At 41.8% G+C, this 16349-nt stretch overlaps 1 protein-coding gene across 7 annotated transcripts in view; it reads left to right on the top strand.

Moving 5' to 3' along the window:
• cadps2 (Ca++-dependent secretion activator 2) overlaps window positions 1-16349 on the top strand; it is a 280333-nt gene that overhangs the window by 21353 nt on the left and 242631 nt on the right. For all 7 annotated transcript variants that reach the window (XM_030730944.1, XM_030730939.1, XM_030730942.1 and 4 more), the window contains exons 2-3: window positions 2126-2239; window positions 9171-9503. In XM_030730944.1, coding sequence (XP_030586804.1) covers window positions 2126-2239; window positions 9171-9503 — 447 coding nt within the window. The remainder of the gene's footprint in view (window positions 1-2125; window positions 2240-9170; window positions 9504-16349) is intronic.

Here is a 16349-nt window from a genome sequence, read left to right on the forward strand (position 1 = left end):
AGGTCCTGTCAGCTTCATCAGGTTGTGACCATCAGCTTGTAGGGGAGTGGTTCGCAGCTAGCATAAAAATTAGCACTTCTAAGTCTGAGGCTATTTTCCTCAGTCGGAAAAGGGTGGATTGCCCACTCCGGCTCAAGGACATTCATGCTGACATGAATGTCCTTGAGGGCTAACCCCTTTTTCTGCAGATATTTGATAACACCACGGTGCCAAATTTGATCCATTTTCTCACAATGTCTCTCATACTACTTTTCCAAATCCTTAATTCTGTATCCAATGTGGGTTTATCTGAAAAAAAAAAACATGCAGTTAGCATCAGTAAAGTTTGAATTTAAGGCATGCCAAATTTAATTACTGTATGACAGGGTATATATATATATATATATATATATATATATATATATATATATATATATATATATATATATAAGGTTTTGTTAGTTTTCAGAGCATTAGTTTTTATATTTGGTTTCATGCTTAGTTTTAGTTTAGTTTTCGTCAGTTTTAGTTTTTCATACTTTGTCAGGTGCAAGAGTGACTATTGTGTAATAATAACTCGACAAAAGATACCGTTTAAAAAACTGCATTCAACAATCAACTGTTCACAAAATAGCAGCACTACGTGTTTAATGTGTGTAATATTAAGGAAACACATGAACATCAACAAGGAGAAACATAAAGAAAAGCATAAACTCCAAAACTCAATAAACTCTACAACAAACTTCAGCGTCAGTGCAGAACACGTGGTGTAAAACATCAGAACGCAGTGAATGTTGGACAAAAACAAACTGAACTTTTGAAGGAATCAAAGCTCAAATCCAGCTGCATCCTGACGTTCTCATCACACGAAGCTGCTTCTGTTTTGGAGCTGCTTGGAGAGCTAGCTTTGCGGCCTCTGTACACAACCTACTTAAGTGGCCAACAATTTATGCTTATGTAGCTGGATTGTGTGTGTTAATTACCTTGTGGTTGCATGCTGGTGTTTTATATGCGGTGCAGGCTGGGACTTTTTTGGTCCTCGCTCTTTTGTGCTCAGTTTTTTGGCTGCAAACATATTTGTCCCTGTTTTTCCACTTTCTTCATTTCCTCACATCCATTCCGATAGTTCCAGCAGTCTCCCTCCAGGAATTTGCTGACATTTGTGAGTCCTTATATTGATGCTTTGATTATTATTCCTGATTGTTATTCTCTCACTGATAAATTCCAACACTGCAGCAAAAAGTAGCCAGAAACGCACAAGGACTGAACAGGTTAATCACAACCTTGTGGGCTGTGTGGACCCGACCTGTAGTTCGATTTCTGCGGAGGCGCACATCAGGTTATGTTGAAGGATCAGTGCGGTTTCTTGGCAGACCGCTGCCATTACTTTGCGGACCGATGCGGTGAGCAGGCACACGCACACAGTTGCCCAATGGCGCTCCCAGCTTAAACTGTTAGAGCGGAAAAAAATGATTTCATATGAATCCACAAGGGTTTTTTAATAAAATTTATGAAAACAAAGGTCATTTTATCTATAATTTCTGTTAGTTTTAGTTAGTTTTGTAAACTCACTATACTGTTTTTTGCTTTTAATTATAGATTTTATTTATTTCAGTTAATCAAAATGTTTGTTTCAGTTTCAGTTTTCATTATTTAGTTCGTTTTCGTTAACTATAATAACCCTGTTTGTTACAAAGTTTACCAGCCGGCAGGAACCAGCTTGGTGGTATCACGTGGTATAGCCAAACTCGCATGCAATTGGTCAGTGGGTTTCCTTGGACGCTTCACTACTACCGTAAGGACTGTAAAAGCTGTGCAGGTAAACCAGAAAGCGCTCAACAAGATTTTAATTAAGTGGTTATTTCTGTTTTGGTATTAGGTTCGAGTCCGCTTGAGACATCATTTCGGTCCGGATCTAGACCGAGGTCCGCCTATTGGTGATGGCTGCTGTATGATAACTACTTCTTAGTCAGCCTATGAACTTTTCAGCCCACTCTCGTATAATGAGACTCATATTTTAACAATGACTCTTATCCTGTACTTCTGTTTTGTTTCTCATCCATACTGCCTTTCCCTCATCTAACTCTCTTTGTAATTCATTGTCCTCCACTGATGTCTCTCTGTGCTTAATTTTTTTCTCTCTCAGGTGAATAAGCAGCAGCTGCAAGCAGTAAAGGAGCGTTTTCTTGCTTTCCTCAATGGGGAAACGCAAATTATGGCAGATGAAGCTTTCTTCAACGCTGTGAGAAGCTACTATGAGGTAGAATGATGCAATATTTTTACAGAACCAAATGTGATTTTAGCTGTACAAGTCTGGGGAAGGATTGGGACTCTCCTCAGGTGTTGCTTTGATTCCAGTCACTGTCAGTTGTTTGTGAGCCACAAACAATCTGACAGACAGGTTGAACCAATCGGAACATATATCATTTCAGTTATTTCACTGTGTTTTCCCTCTGTTTTCAACAGAAGTGGCGAAGTTTCCCAAAATTTGTTAATATTAATACCAACATATAACAACTGCACCTATCTGTCATGGTCCTGGGCCTTTGCCCAGTGTTTTGGGTTTATGTTTTGTGAAGATCAGTTATTGTTTCATGCATCCTTAAGTACCCTGTGGGTTTAGAATTTGGTTCTCCCTGTGTTGTCCCTTAGTGTTCCTCCCTTTTGTGTAGAGTCTCTTGTATCTGTTTTCATCAGTGTGTCTGCCTCCCTCTGTGATGTCAAGCTTGCATTTCTGTTTCCATGTCTTCTCACTTCAGCCCCTTTTCTACCGACCAGGTGCCGGTGCAGGTGCCATAATTTGAACTGTTCAGTGTTTTTTCCAACGCGAACACACTCGGTGCTCAGCCGAAAAACAGGTTCAGCTCAGGCCCCACAAGCTAGCTGGTCTGGAACCAAGAACGTGTGATGAAAGCGGCAGAAGGGCGTGACTCTGCCATCTCAACATAAAGTTTTTTGCCGCTGTTTCACTACATGGTGTGTATTACATGTGAAAAATGAAGCGATTTTCTTGGTTGTGAATTAGGATGGGCCCTAAAGCTGAACTTGCTGCTTTGTATCAGTTTATATCATCTTGCTTGTAATCGCTGTCTGTGTTTACCTTGTGCCACCTACTGATACTGCAGTAGTTTTGTTTGGACCATAAAATGTGTTTGCAGCACAACAGCGTGTTCTCCCACGTTTGTGCCTTTTGGCTTCCGTGTCCAGAAGAGCACCCGCCCACAGTCGTATGTAAAGGATCAGTTCACAAAGCGCGGTGGAAATCCAGGCTTGTTCTTAAGTGTTTTGCTGGTTCATTGAAACCAACACCAGCACTGGCACCTCTGCGGTGGAAATGGAGTATTCCTGTTTTATTTTGCCAGTCTCGTGTTCTGTGTGTCTTGTGTCCGGCTTCCTTCAGGCATGAGGTTTTTAGTATCAAGGACTTTTCCTACCTTGGATTGGGATTTAATACTTTTATAGTTTGTGTTTTTGAACATTCTAAGAGCCTCCAGCATTAAAGCTGAGTTCAGCTCTATTCTCAGGTGTCCTGCATTGGGATCCAGCCCTGCCTGCCACACAGCTGGCACTTGACACTATGTTTAGTCTTTGCACAGCTGACTGAGGCTTGTAGTTATATCGCCCACCTCTAGTGGACGATATAGCCCCAAAATTATATCAGAATATTTCAAGAAAGTAAATGAAGGGCATTTTACATCCTCCTTTTCTAATGAGTGACTGTCACTGATGGCACACTACCTAATTCAAAGTGTGAATCTACTGAAACAAGGCCTTAGCAGCAAAGGCAGCATTATATCCATTGACAGCACATCACCAGCTGCTACTATCTCCTCTTTCATAGCCAGGTTTTATTTGATGGTGTTTTTGCTACTCAAGTAGTGAAACAAGTTTGTTATGGCTTTAGTGGAAACAGTTTTCTTGTCTGTTTTGCTAAGAACTGTAATTTGTTGGAGGTTGAAGTAGCTCCCTTTTAGGTGCTAAATTGGAGAATGTAAATGCATGCCGTTGTCACAGCCATAATATTGCGATATGACATTTTTATATAATGTAAAAAGTTACACTAGTATTATCACAGATGATTTGATATGACTTATGGCTTGTAGTATTTGCCACTTGTTTCAGATCATCAAAAAATTTTTTTATATTGGGCAAAGATAACACCAAGATGCGGTTTTTAAATGATTATTTCATTTAGTAAGGGGAAAAAAGCTATCCAAAAATACCTGGCCATATGTGAAACGGTAATTGGCCCCTAAACCTAATAACCGGCTGTGCCACCTTTGGCAGCAAGAACTGCAATCAAGCATTGGTGATGAGTCTTTTGCATTGCTGTGAAAGAATTATGGCCCACTCTGCTTTGTAGAATTCAGCCTGTTATATAACCCAAGTGTGATCTTTTTCTTATTATTGAATCATGAACAATAACCTGTCCAGGGTTTATGTTGTGTTTTTTGTCGTTTTAAATGTGTTTTCTTATCTTTTTGACTTTTGATTGCAATCTATTTTATTGTGTTCTGTAAAACACTTTTTAATTATGTTTTGAAAAGTTCTATACAAGCAAAAGAAAGTGCTATAGAAGTTTATTTTTATTTTTACCTCAAACACTGACAAAAAAAATATCACCCAGTCATATAACCCTTTTCCAGTCCACCATAGCTCATATGGAATTTTAATCTTTGGGCCACAGTTAGGTTCCATTTTCTTTATTTTTGTGTTTTCCCAGCAGGCTTGATCGATTTTGCCTTCACTGTCACACAAAAACATGAAAGTTTGTGTTTCAGAAGTGTTATACCTCTCATTCGGACATTTTGATAGTTATCTGGATCCAGGAATTTTTAAAAAGATTCTTTACCATTGTGAAATATTTTACTGCATATTGTTTGAGGAGGTCATGTCTTTGGATTGTTGAGGAGGAACTGGGGGAGAGTTAGTGGATAGATTAGACAGTAGGACTAAAGATGCGAACAGACCTCTGAGTTCCAGTCTTCTGCATCATAACACTCCGTTGTCCGTTGTATTGTGTGTTTACAAAAATAACTAAAACTTACTGAAATTATGGATAAAATCCCATTTGTTTTCATGTTTGTCAGTTTAATTAAAAACCTTGTGGACTGATATGAAATCTTTTTTTTTTTCCCTCTCTAGACGTTTTTGCTGGGAGCGCCATACTGTTTGTGTGTGTGTGTGTGTCTGCTCACTGCACTGGTCTGTAAAATAATGGCAACAGCTTTGATTGCAGCAACCCCTGGCCACTGCCCGACACATCAGGTTGTGTCAGGCAGGTTGTTGCCATTGATGGCAACAACCTGATGTGCACTTCCCAAGAAATTTAACCACACTTTAGGTCCTCGCAGCCTGCGACAATTGTGATTGGCCTGATCAGGGCTGTCGAGTCCCATGCATTTCCGGCTACCACATATAGAACACTGGCACACGACCACAAGTATATTAACACACACATATTAACACACACAGTTCAGCTCAGTATATTCAGTTCATACCTGCATTGCCCATGTACATACCTTGTACTTTACTACTCTGCATTTCTGGTTAGATGCCAAACTACATTTCTTTGTTCAAGTACTTGTTACTGTGTTCAATGACAATAAAGTTGAATCTAATCTAATCTAATCTAATCTAATCTAATTTTAATAAAGAGGGATGGAATAGCAACCAAAAATTCAGAAATTACATTACATAAAAGTACAGTTTTTGCTCTCCTACAGTCCAACCAGATGTCGTCTGGCTTCCTAAGATTGGCTGTGTGCCCATGTGGCACACAGATTACAATCATTCAATCATTAGATACTTCTGACCCCAACTTGCTACAACAGATTCAGTTTCTTCCATTCCAACCTCTCCACCACCAAGATCAAAGAGCTGTTAAAGGACATCAGGGACACGCCTGTAAACCTACACAAGGCTGGAATGGGCTACAAGACCATCAGGAAGAAGTTTGGTGAGTAGGTGACAACTGTTGGTGCGATTATTTGGAAATGGAAGAAATACAAAATGACCATCTTATCTTGGTCTGGAGTTCCATGCAAGATCTTGCTTCGTGGTGAGGGTGATGAAGAGGAAGGTGGTGGATCAGCCCAAAACTACACATCTGAAGGCAATTGGGACAACAGTTACCAAGAACACTCTGATTAACATATTATGCCGTAATGGACTGAAATCTTTGAAATCTTGCAGCTTCTGCAAGGCTCCCAACTTCAAGAAGGCATATGTATAGGCTAGGGGTGTGTGATATTGACAAAAAATATCTCGTTATTTTCTGTAATTTTTTCGATAATGATAATAAAAGATATTTTGCATTATTTAAAAATGTGTTCGTACAAGAAGTGCAGGCGTAAATCAGTGTTTTTGAGACATTAACTTATTTTTAATTTATATAACATTTATTTAACCAGGAAAAACACACTGAGGTTAAAAATCTCTTTTCAAGAGTGTCCTGGGCATGACAAATGTACATAGAAAAACTTCAGCGAGTTTTTTAAAAGCAATCACTCAATACGGAAGACTTGACAGAATGAGGGGAAAAAAAAAAAAGGTTGTCCAGGGGGATTCCCCCTACATTATAGCAGAAAAATCACAGAAACTACACACCTTCATCTGATCAGAAACCCGTTTTTTTTGCAAGACCACTTCAGCGTATTATCCAAGGCTCCAAACAGGTGAGCTCCGAGAACGTCACTAGGTTATGACGCAGTGATTGTAACATACCTTATTTAACTTAAAGGATATTAACATCCATCCATCCATTATCTTCCTCTTTATACCGCTAGTCGTGGTTGGGGGGAGGGGGGCTAAAGTTTGCTGAGTGTGTGTTTTGCCAGACACCTTAGCTGATTTAGGTTTGTCTTGGACAGCGGGTACCCGAAACATTTCATATTCCTCATACTCATTGATGATGGAACATGTTAGTTTTCGAGCTATCCGCTTTCTTACAAAGTCTGCAAACGGCAAGCTGCAAACTACCTTCTTGCCTAGCAATTAAAGCGGTAGACTGCGAGGCTGGCAATGTCTTCCTCTGGCGCAGTGTGTTCACTCATTTCCACCTTTAGGTGTGTTGTTTAGGCAGCTATGCTAGCGCACAGTATGGACACTCTACGCGCACGCGCAGCAGCCTATACTAAAGCATAAAGAAGTGAACGTGTGGAGCCGAGGGTTTTGATGTTTTTTCCTCATTAGCATACTCAATAACGCCAGCTTGCACATTGTTAACACGACAATTACGATATTATCGTAGATGATCTATATCGCACACCCCTAGTATAGGCCTGTCTTAAGTTTGTCAGTGAACAACTAAATGAATCCGAGAAGGCTGGCTGTGGTCAGATGAAAACAAAATTGAGCTCTTTGGCATCAACTCAACCTGCCGTGTTCGGAGGAAGAGAAATGCTGGGTATGACCCACAGAACACTATCCCCACAGTCAAGCTGCTAAGGGTACAGGATGATTTCACCGCACTAAGGGGCCAATGGACAAGGCAGGCCATGCACTGTAAAATCTTGGACAAGAACCTCCTTCCCTCAGGCGGAACACAGTAGATGGGTCATGGATGGGTCTTCCAGCATGGCAGTGACCCAAAACATACCTCCAAGGCAACAAAGGAGTGGCTAAAGAAGAAGCACATTGAGGTCATGGAGTGGCCTAAGCAGTCTCCAGACCTCAATTCTATAGAAAATCTGTGGAGGAAGCTGAGTTGCCAAGTGGTAGCCAAGAAACCTAAAGGATTTAGAGAGTTTCTGTGAAGAGTTGGGCCCAAATCCCTCCTGAGATGTGTGTAATCCTGGTATACAGGAAAACTTCTCCCTGGATCATTGTAAAATGTTTAACCTGTGGCAACATCCAATGTACTTCTGAGTACTGATGTCCTATGTTATAATGTCTCATCTAAAAAATAAATAAATCAAAATACCCAAAGTATGGCTTACTGGACACATCTAGTGTTTGTCTAAAAGTGGACTTGTTAGTTTTAGGAGACCAGGGCATACACTGAAAAAATAATCCATTGGATTAATATGAAACAAAGTATATTGATTACACACAATAAAGTTATGTTTACTCAACATGTGTTCTCTGTATTGTGACTGCAAAAACATTTGTTAACCTATATATTAATTTCTTGTGTGTATGTTTTTTATTTGAGTCATCTTTATAGTAATTTCATTTTAAACATTAAATGGTTATGCTTACATTTAATTTTTTTATGTTGACTAGATTCAGTCACCTTATATTAAACCAATCAAATTATTTAATTTTAAAAATTGTATGCTTAACCACTATTTAAGATGTTCACAGTATATACTTAAGTATTATTAACATCAAACTATGGTTCCACCATTGTCACATGTGACAAATTTCACTAATTTCTAGAAATCTTACACAAACAACACCTATTTCAACATTTAGAACAAATTTTCAGCCACATGTGAGTTTTATCAACTTACCACTGTTGGTGTGGATGTTAAGACCAAACATAACATACCGACCTAAGAGTCAGTAGGGGCTTAAAAAAACTGAATTCCAGAACACTGAAGTTTGAAATGCTCTAGTCCACTGTGGATTGTTCAAATGTAATGATGTCGCATAATTCGATCTTTGCTGATTTGCTGAGAGAAACTGATTGCTGATTTGCTGGGTTCTTCAACCTCACAGAGAGGCATGGGGAGGCTAATTTTGATGTCCATTGAAGTTACCATATATGGTCCCTTGCACAATTAAGGGTAAAGCACTATTTGCACAAGATTAGTATTACCAGGACACCCTGAGTAATTTTGAAACACAATCCCAAAAAACCCCTCCTCCATGTCTCTGTTTTGTGCATTGAGTTTACATAAGCTGAGCTTGTTGAAAGATGGCAAAATAAAGTTTGCTGCCTTGATTGTCATTGATCTTGTCCTTAGTGATATGACCTTGATGTAAGTATAAATAGCTCTCCATGCAATGTATTGCTATGTCTTCTAAATTTACACTCAAATGCTGTCAAAACTTTTATTTACAATTCTTGTGTGGCAAAAGAAACAGAACAAATAACCTGTTTTTAGTAAACTACCTTGGATTAGTTATAGTAGTACAAATTACTAGAAGTCCCAAATGAAACAGGCCCAGGCCCCAATATGAGTAAATCAATAAAAATAGGCTAAAATCAATGTTTTAAATGTTTATTGTCCTTTTCTTGGCAGGGCTTCCTAAAGAGTGAGCGCATTTCCCGGATGGTTCAGAGCGGTGGCTGTTCAGCTAATGACTTTCGTGAGGTTTTCAAGAAAAATATTGAGCGGCGTGTCCGCAGCCTTCCTGAGATCGATGGTCTGAGCAAAGAGACTGTGCTCAGTTCCTGGATTTCCAAGTATGATGCCATCTACAGGGGGGATGAGGACATGCAGCGTCAACCACAGCGGGCACACCTAAATGCTGTTTCAGAGCTCATCCTTAGTAAAGAGCAGCTCTACGAGATGTTCCAGCAGATCCTCGGCATCCGCAAGTTTGAGCACCAGCTGTTATACAATGCCTGCCAGGTGAGCTGCTAGAGGTTGACAATTACAGCCAGACACACAAACTGAAGGTTTGGTACTAAATACTTGTGATCCTTGAACAACCACCATCGCTTAATGATGAAGCAAATCCTGTCTTCATCTGTAATTCTTCATTAGTCTGCTAGATGCCACTGCAGGGAAAATTTGGCTGTACTGAAATCAGTGGAAAATCCCTAAATTTCATTCTACAATTACAAAGACATTACATTATTTTTTTTAGATTTTAATTCCCTGAACTAATTCCACTTCTTCTGCCTTGGCCAGGGCCTGCTGTTGTCTTTGTGTTGTCTTGCGGGTTCCTGTTGGTCGGGGTTAATCAGTGCAACTGGGAGCACCTGGCCAGTCTCCCTGGAGCATTTAAGAGCTGGCTGTCTCACCTCTTGTAGGCGTTTTTCTTTATTCATCCAGCACCATTGTTATTTGTTTAGTTGGCTTTATCCTTGTTTGTTAGGTTTTACACTGCATAAAACTGTGCATGCTTAACATCCACGCACTCATCCAACAACTGACACGCTGAAAATACTGAGTGTCACACTTTATAGAGTATTATTTTCACCTTAATTTTGAACTAATAAACAAGTAAAACTTCATTTAAGTGGTGTCCCTCCTATCATTTGACATGGCCCTCGAGCTGGACTGTGACAGATTTGGGGGCTCATCATGTCTTTTGCAATTGGTAAGCCATTACTTTGAATGTTAAATGGGCTTACAGAGTTGTTTGTCTTGAATGTTGGTCCTGAAGCAGCATTTTTTAAGTGTGACGGTTGGAGGCCTTGCGTGGTTTGTTTGGTCGAGAGACAGTGGTTTAATTTGAAGTGCTTTTATTTTGTCTGGTGCCAGTGGGGGGTTGCCATTATTTGGTTGCCTTGTTTTGCACTAGTGGTATTTGGTGTGTAGGTACCCACCATTGACACTGCATGAAAACTAGGCTGAGTTAGTATCAGGTTAGATTTTATATTAGAGGGATTTGTACTCTTGTGACTTTGTATTATGGAAGCAACCTCTTGCGCATTTGGGTTTTGGGATATGTAGAGGTGTTAAATTAATGCCCTGGTTTGTGTTGTGGAACACGGCTGAAACAGCTGACTTTATTGAGGCTCCATTAGAGGAGTTCTTTGATAAGTGTAATAAAGACAAGCTGTTAAAAAGCAGATAATTATGGGATAATTATTATGTTTTTGTTTTTTTTTAAAGCTCCACTTGAGCTCACTGTCTTGATAACAGCTCCACTTCTTTGCGCTTGCGGTGTGGGCAGACAGACTGCACGTAAAACTGCTACTGTTGTGTTATCAGTTGGGGGCTGCATGAGCTTAATGTTGTAATGCTTTGTATTCACACCCATCCTCCTAAATACATTTCTATTGCAGGTCTACTTTTAGTCACTAAAAACACACAGTGACACCTGAGCACTGCAGAGTTTAAACAAAGCATTGAAGCAACAAATTTGTGTCAGATTTTTATAATTGACTCATTCGAGTTACTCGAGGTATCGTTGCAGCCCTAGATGAAAGCCAAAAGTACTCTGTTGGAAAAGAAGCTGTTTTAAAGGCTTACGAGCTGGTTCCTGAGGCTTACAGCAACTGTTTTTGGATGTGGAAAAAGAGTGAAAAGCAATGTGCAGGTGTATGGCCCTTCAGGTAGGTAAAAGCTGTGACCTAAGGATTTTGGAGCAGTTTAATCCTCAATACATTTAACAAGTGAGAATATGCAATGGGATGTACTGCCTTACAGCCTAGAGTATTTTTCACCTTTTCTCTCAGATGGCTTGGTTTCAATTGTGGGAAGTAAGGTGCAAGCACCAGTTAAGATACTGCAGAATGCAGTGGCTTTTGACTCTTTAAATCAGGCTTAGGTTTTGCCAGGAGAGTAACACAGGATATTCTGTCCCAGTTAAAGGGATTCACATGAAAATTTTGTATGTTCCACTGCATACAGTTAGGCTGCATTCTGACCTCTTTCAGGGTCAACTGATGGTTGAGGTGTGCAAGCTAATCTTTCTATCAAGAGTTTCTTTGAACAGGTGCTTTCCACAGCAGATGTAAATGAGAGTGCTAGGGTTACTTCATTCATCATGACCTGCTGGTAGGAAAGTGGGTGTCTTATAGAACAAGCTGCATTGGGGACCCCATTGTTCAAGTTGTGGTACCTGAAAATATTTGAGGGCTTGTGTTAAGACTGGCTCATGATGAGTGTGGATACTGGGGTGTTAGGAAAACATATGATCAGGTGCTGTGTCATTTAATTCTGGCCGTGTTTGAAAAAGGACATTGCACTTTATGTTGTGCTATGTCACACATGCCAGCTCACTGGTAAGCCCAATCAGTGTTAAACCTGTTCCGTTAGTTCCCATTCCAGCTGTTACACAGCCTTTTGAACATCTAATCCTTGATCGTGTAGGCCCACTGCCTCATTGTAGGTATGGAGCCACTTATCTCTCACAGTTATGTCCCTGAGTATGTGTTATCCAGCTGCATACCTTCAGCCTACAGTAACTGCTAGAAATGTTGCACGTGCACTAAATCAGTTCATTTCAAATTTTGGCTTTCCAAAATCGTTCAAACTGACCAGCGTTCAAACTCTTCCTCTCATCTCTTTGCCTAAGTTCTTTAACAGATTCAGCCTATCATGCTTAAAGTCAGGGGGCGTTTCGGGAGTTTCAGTCCTAATGACCTAGTGTTTGGCCATACCATGTGCAGACCATTGACTTTACTGCATGAGTAGTGGAAAGAAGCCAAGCCACCTACCAATCTTATTGACTATGTCAAAAGCTTTAGGTATAGACTGTGGCGTGGGATGAAGAGGCTGTTTGATTAAATGTGCTGAGGGCTGGTTATTTATGGCTGGGGACCAAGTATGGCCCTATAGCCACCCCTAAGCACAGAAAACCAACCAAGTTATATCATGTAAATTTGTTAAAACATTATTCCAGGCTGCCTGACTCTTCTGACACTGTAGATCAGTCATCCCCGAAGCATGTGGTTCCAGCATATTTGGATGGTGGTGGTGGTGGGAGTGTTATTGTGGCACCCAAGGTGGAGGACAGTGTACCCTGCCTTGACTCTGCTGTGTTGGAAGGACGCTTAAGGAATTCAGAGTTACTTTGAAAGTTGCAGGTTTTGTTTGGACATCTGCCAGGGTCAAAGCAGGTAGATTTGTCAAAATTAAAGAGTTTCCATGCTTATTTGGTGATACTCCCACTCAGACCCATGTGACATTTTGATGTTGGTGATGCACAGCCAATTAGACAATGGTTCTACTGTGTCAATCCTAAAAACACAAAAATCTGGATGCTGAAGTCAGGTACATTTTAACCCTTTAACTTTGGGCAATCGCCGCTGAAGCGCTGGTTTCCTGCCCTTACAAGCAGCTGGTTAAGAGCAGCTGGTTAAGACGTAGCATATCACCGCCTAGTCGGCTGATTAAAGGAACTTTGATCAGCTGGCTTTTTACCATAACTCTGTGACCCTTTGTCCTATCAGAAAAATTCAAATGGTTCCTGAAAGCCCAGAAATTGTACTTCACAGCCATATAGGGGTATTACGGTATTTGTTGCCAGAAGTCCACAAACGGCGGCACTTTTGAAGTACGTTGTGCCACAACCAACACCTTTGGGGTTGAAGGGTTAAGTAATAGAATTGCTGAGCCATCATCAAGTTTGGCATCACCTTGTCTTTTAGTACCAAAATCAGACAATACCCCTGGGTGTTCTGATTTTTGCAAGGTGAATGGAGTCACTAAGCCAGATTCATTCCCATTGCTGCTTATGGAAGATTGTATTGATCAGGTAGGCCATGCAAAGTATGTTAGTAAACTGAAGGGGTATTCACAGGTCCCATTGTCTGCATGGCACAGGAAATCTCTGCAATCATCTCATCAGATGGTTTGTATTTATACAAAGTCATGTCTTTTGGGCTGCGTAATGGCCCTGCAATGTTTCAGAGACTTATGACTAAAGTACTGGGGGGTCTGGAAGGGCATATAGTCTACCTAGATAATATTGTAGTTTGGTGTGATACATGGTTCTCACATTTAGAGAGTATCCGGGCTGTATTCAGCCGTTTGGAGGATGCAAATCTTACTATCAACCCCGTCAAATGTGAGTTTGCTAAGGCAAGAGGCATGCAACTGGGCTGGGTGGTTGGACATAGTACAATTCACCCAGTGTGAGACAAGGTAAAAGTTGTGGAACAGTATCCTACATCTACCACAAAAAAGGAGCTGATCCATTTAATGGGATTAGGATACTACAGGAGTTTCTGCAGGAACCTTTCTGAAGTGGTAGCACCACTAACTGACTTTCTGAAAGAAAACATGACCTTTGACCACCTGTGGTTGTCTACACAGACCACAACCCTTTGACATTTCTCACCTCCCTGAAATGTCCAAACCAGGGATTGGTAAGATAGTCACTGTTATTACAGTCCTCATGGTTGAATATTCATTATATCAACTGTTCTCCTTTTCAAGGAACTTTTAGGACAATCTGATGATAAAGTACAATAGTCCAACCTGGGCCATCCCCAAACTGTTCCCACAAAGTCGGGAGCATGAAATTGCCCAAAATATCTTAAAATGCTGATGTATTAAGAGCTCCTTTCAGTGGAACTAAGGGACTGAGCTCAACTCCTGAAAAATAACCCCACACCATAATCCCCTCTCCACCAAACTTTACAATTGGCACAGTGCAGTCAGACAAGTACCGTTCTCCTGACAACCATCAAACCCAGACTAGTCCATCAGATTGGCGAGAGTAAATGGCCTTGAGGAAAGCGAGCTGGCATCAGAAACAGGCTGAGGGCTTGGGCACACCGAGCTCCCCTACCTAGTATCCTGGTAGCCAACGTTTAGTCTCTGGATAACAAGCTCGATCACCTCAGGGCCAGGATAAAGTTTCAGAGGGATTTTTGGGACTGCAACCTCCTGTGCTTCACCGAATTGTGGCTGAATTCAGCAGTGTGAAGCTATGCCACCCAACCGGCCAAGTTTTTCTGGTACACCGTATGGACTGAACGGAATTGGGAAAGTTGAGGAGGGTGGAGTGTGTGTGATGGTAAACAGCAGATGGTGTAAATAATGCCAGTATTATTACTTTTGCCCACTCTTGCTCACCCAACCTGGAGCTGCTCGCCCTCCAGTTTCATCCTTTCTACCTTCCAAGGGAGTTCATCTTGATCATCGACAGCACTGTGTACATCCCACTCCAGGCAAACACGGACATTGCACTATGTGAACTTCATGACCCTCTCACACAGTTTCAGACACAGCACCAGGATGCTGCACTTATTGTGGAATTTCATCATCACATAACCTGCCCCACCAGGGCCATCAAGACACTTAACCATTGCTACACTCTATACAAGGACGCTTACAACGCACAAGCTCATCCACCATTTGGTAAGCTGGACCACGCCGCCATCTTTCTGATACCCAAATATAAACAAAGACTGAAACTGGAAGTTCTAGTTCAAAGGGCAGTGGCAGTAGAAAGAGTAGACAGCTTCAAGTACTTTGGAGTACACATCTTGCAGGACCTGTCGTGGTCTTGCCACACTAGCTCCATCGCAAAGAAGGCTTGCCAGCTCAGATATCTAAGAGACCTTGGCACCTGTGGGACACGGAGGGTGGGAGTTACCCCTCCCTACCGCTCCACGCTGCTCCCCACTGGTCGTCACTGCCACCCCTGGGGTGTGGGTGCCCGTGGGTCCCGGGATGTGTGGCCGGATGTCTCGGCATGGTTTTTGGCCTGCTCCCTTGGCGGCCGTGACCTGGGGGTGGCTTGGGCCTCTTTGGCGCGTGGGGGGGCTCTGCCGGGTGTCGGGCTGCTCTCGGGCGCTTGGGGCCTCGGGGGCCGCATGCCTGGCTCGTGCTGGGGGTGCCGGCCTGCCGGGGGGGGTGGGCTGCCCGTCGTCTCTGGCTCTCTGGACTCTAGCCCCTGGATTGTGGGGGTTCCGTCTGTAGCCTCCCTCCTTCCTCTTCTGGGGAGTGTACGCGGTTGCCATCGGGATGTGTGGCCCCAAGTCTTCTGAGCTCCTGTGTTGTGGATGGCCTGGGTCCCCTGGGTCCTTCCCTATCTGCCTCTGGATCGCGGGGGGCATGGTTGCAGTTTCTCGCCCTCATTATCGAATACATTGCATGACAAAGGCGCATACACACACATTACTACAAACAATAAACTTGTGTGTGTGTGTGTGTGTGTGTATATGTAGGTGCATATGGGTGAGTGTATGGATGTGTGTGTGTGTGTGTGTGTGTGTGTGTGAGTATATCAACCCCTTTTATTTTTTTATTTTTTTTCTATCTCCTTTCTTCCTCCCCCCCCCCCCCCCCCCCTTTTCTCCCCCCACCTCTTGTTCTTGCCCCTTCCTTGTTGCCTGTCAGACTTGGCATGAATAACTAAATAAAAAGATAAATAAATAAAAATAAAATTGCAAACATTAACAAGAAGAGCCTATAGGAAACATATAGAGCTGTTCTTGTCAAAGCAAATATGTTTGGTACATCAGTGCATTCGGATCATCATTCCGATTGTGAAAGATGCCAGACATGACAGGCTAAAAAAAAAAAAAAAAAAAAAAAAGATATCTAAGAGACTTCAGACTGTCCTCCAAGGTATTGTGGAACTTCTACACCTGCACCATTGAAAGCATCCTCAAAGGGAACATCATAGTCTGGTTTGGGAACAGCACCAAGCAGGACAGACATGCTCTTCAAAGAGTGGTGCGTTCAACAGAACGCATCATTCAGACTGAACTTCCTGACCTGCAGACCATCTACTACAGGCAGTGCCAGACCAAAGCCAGGAAGATTGTGAAAGACCCCAGCCATCCC

The sequence above is a fragment of the Archocentrus centrarchus genome, chromosome 6 (genome assembly GCF_007364275.1).
Source record: "Archocentrus centrarchus isolate MPI-CPG fArcCen1 chromosome 6, fArcCen1, whole genome shotgun sequence".
NCBI classification, from domain to species: domain Eukaryota; kingdom Metazoa; phylum Chordata; class Actinopteri; order Cichliformes; family Cichlidae; genus Archocentrus; species Archocentrus centrarchus.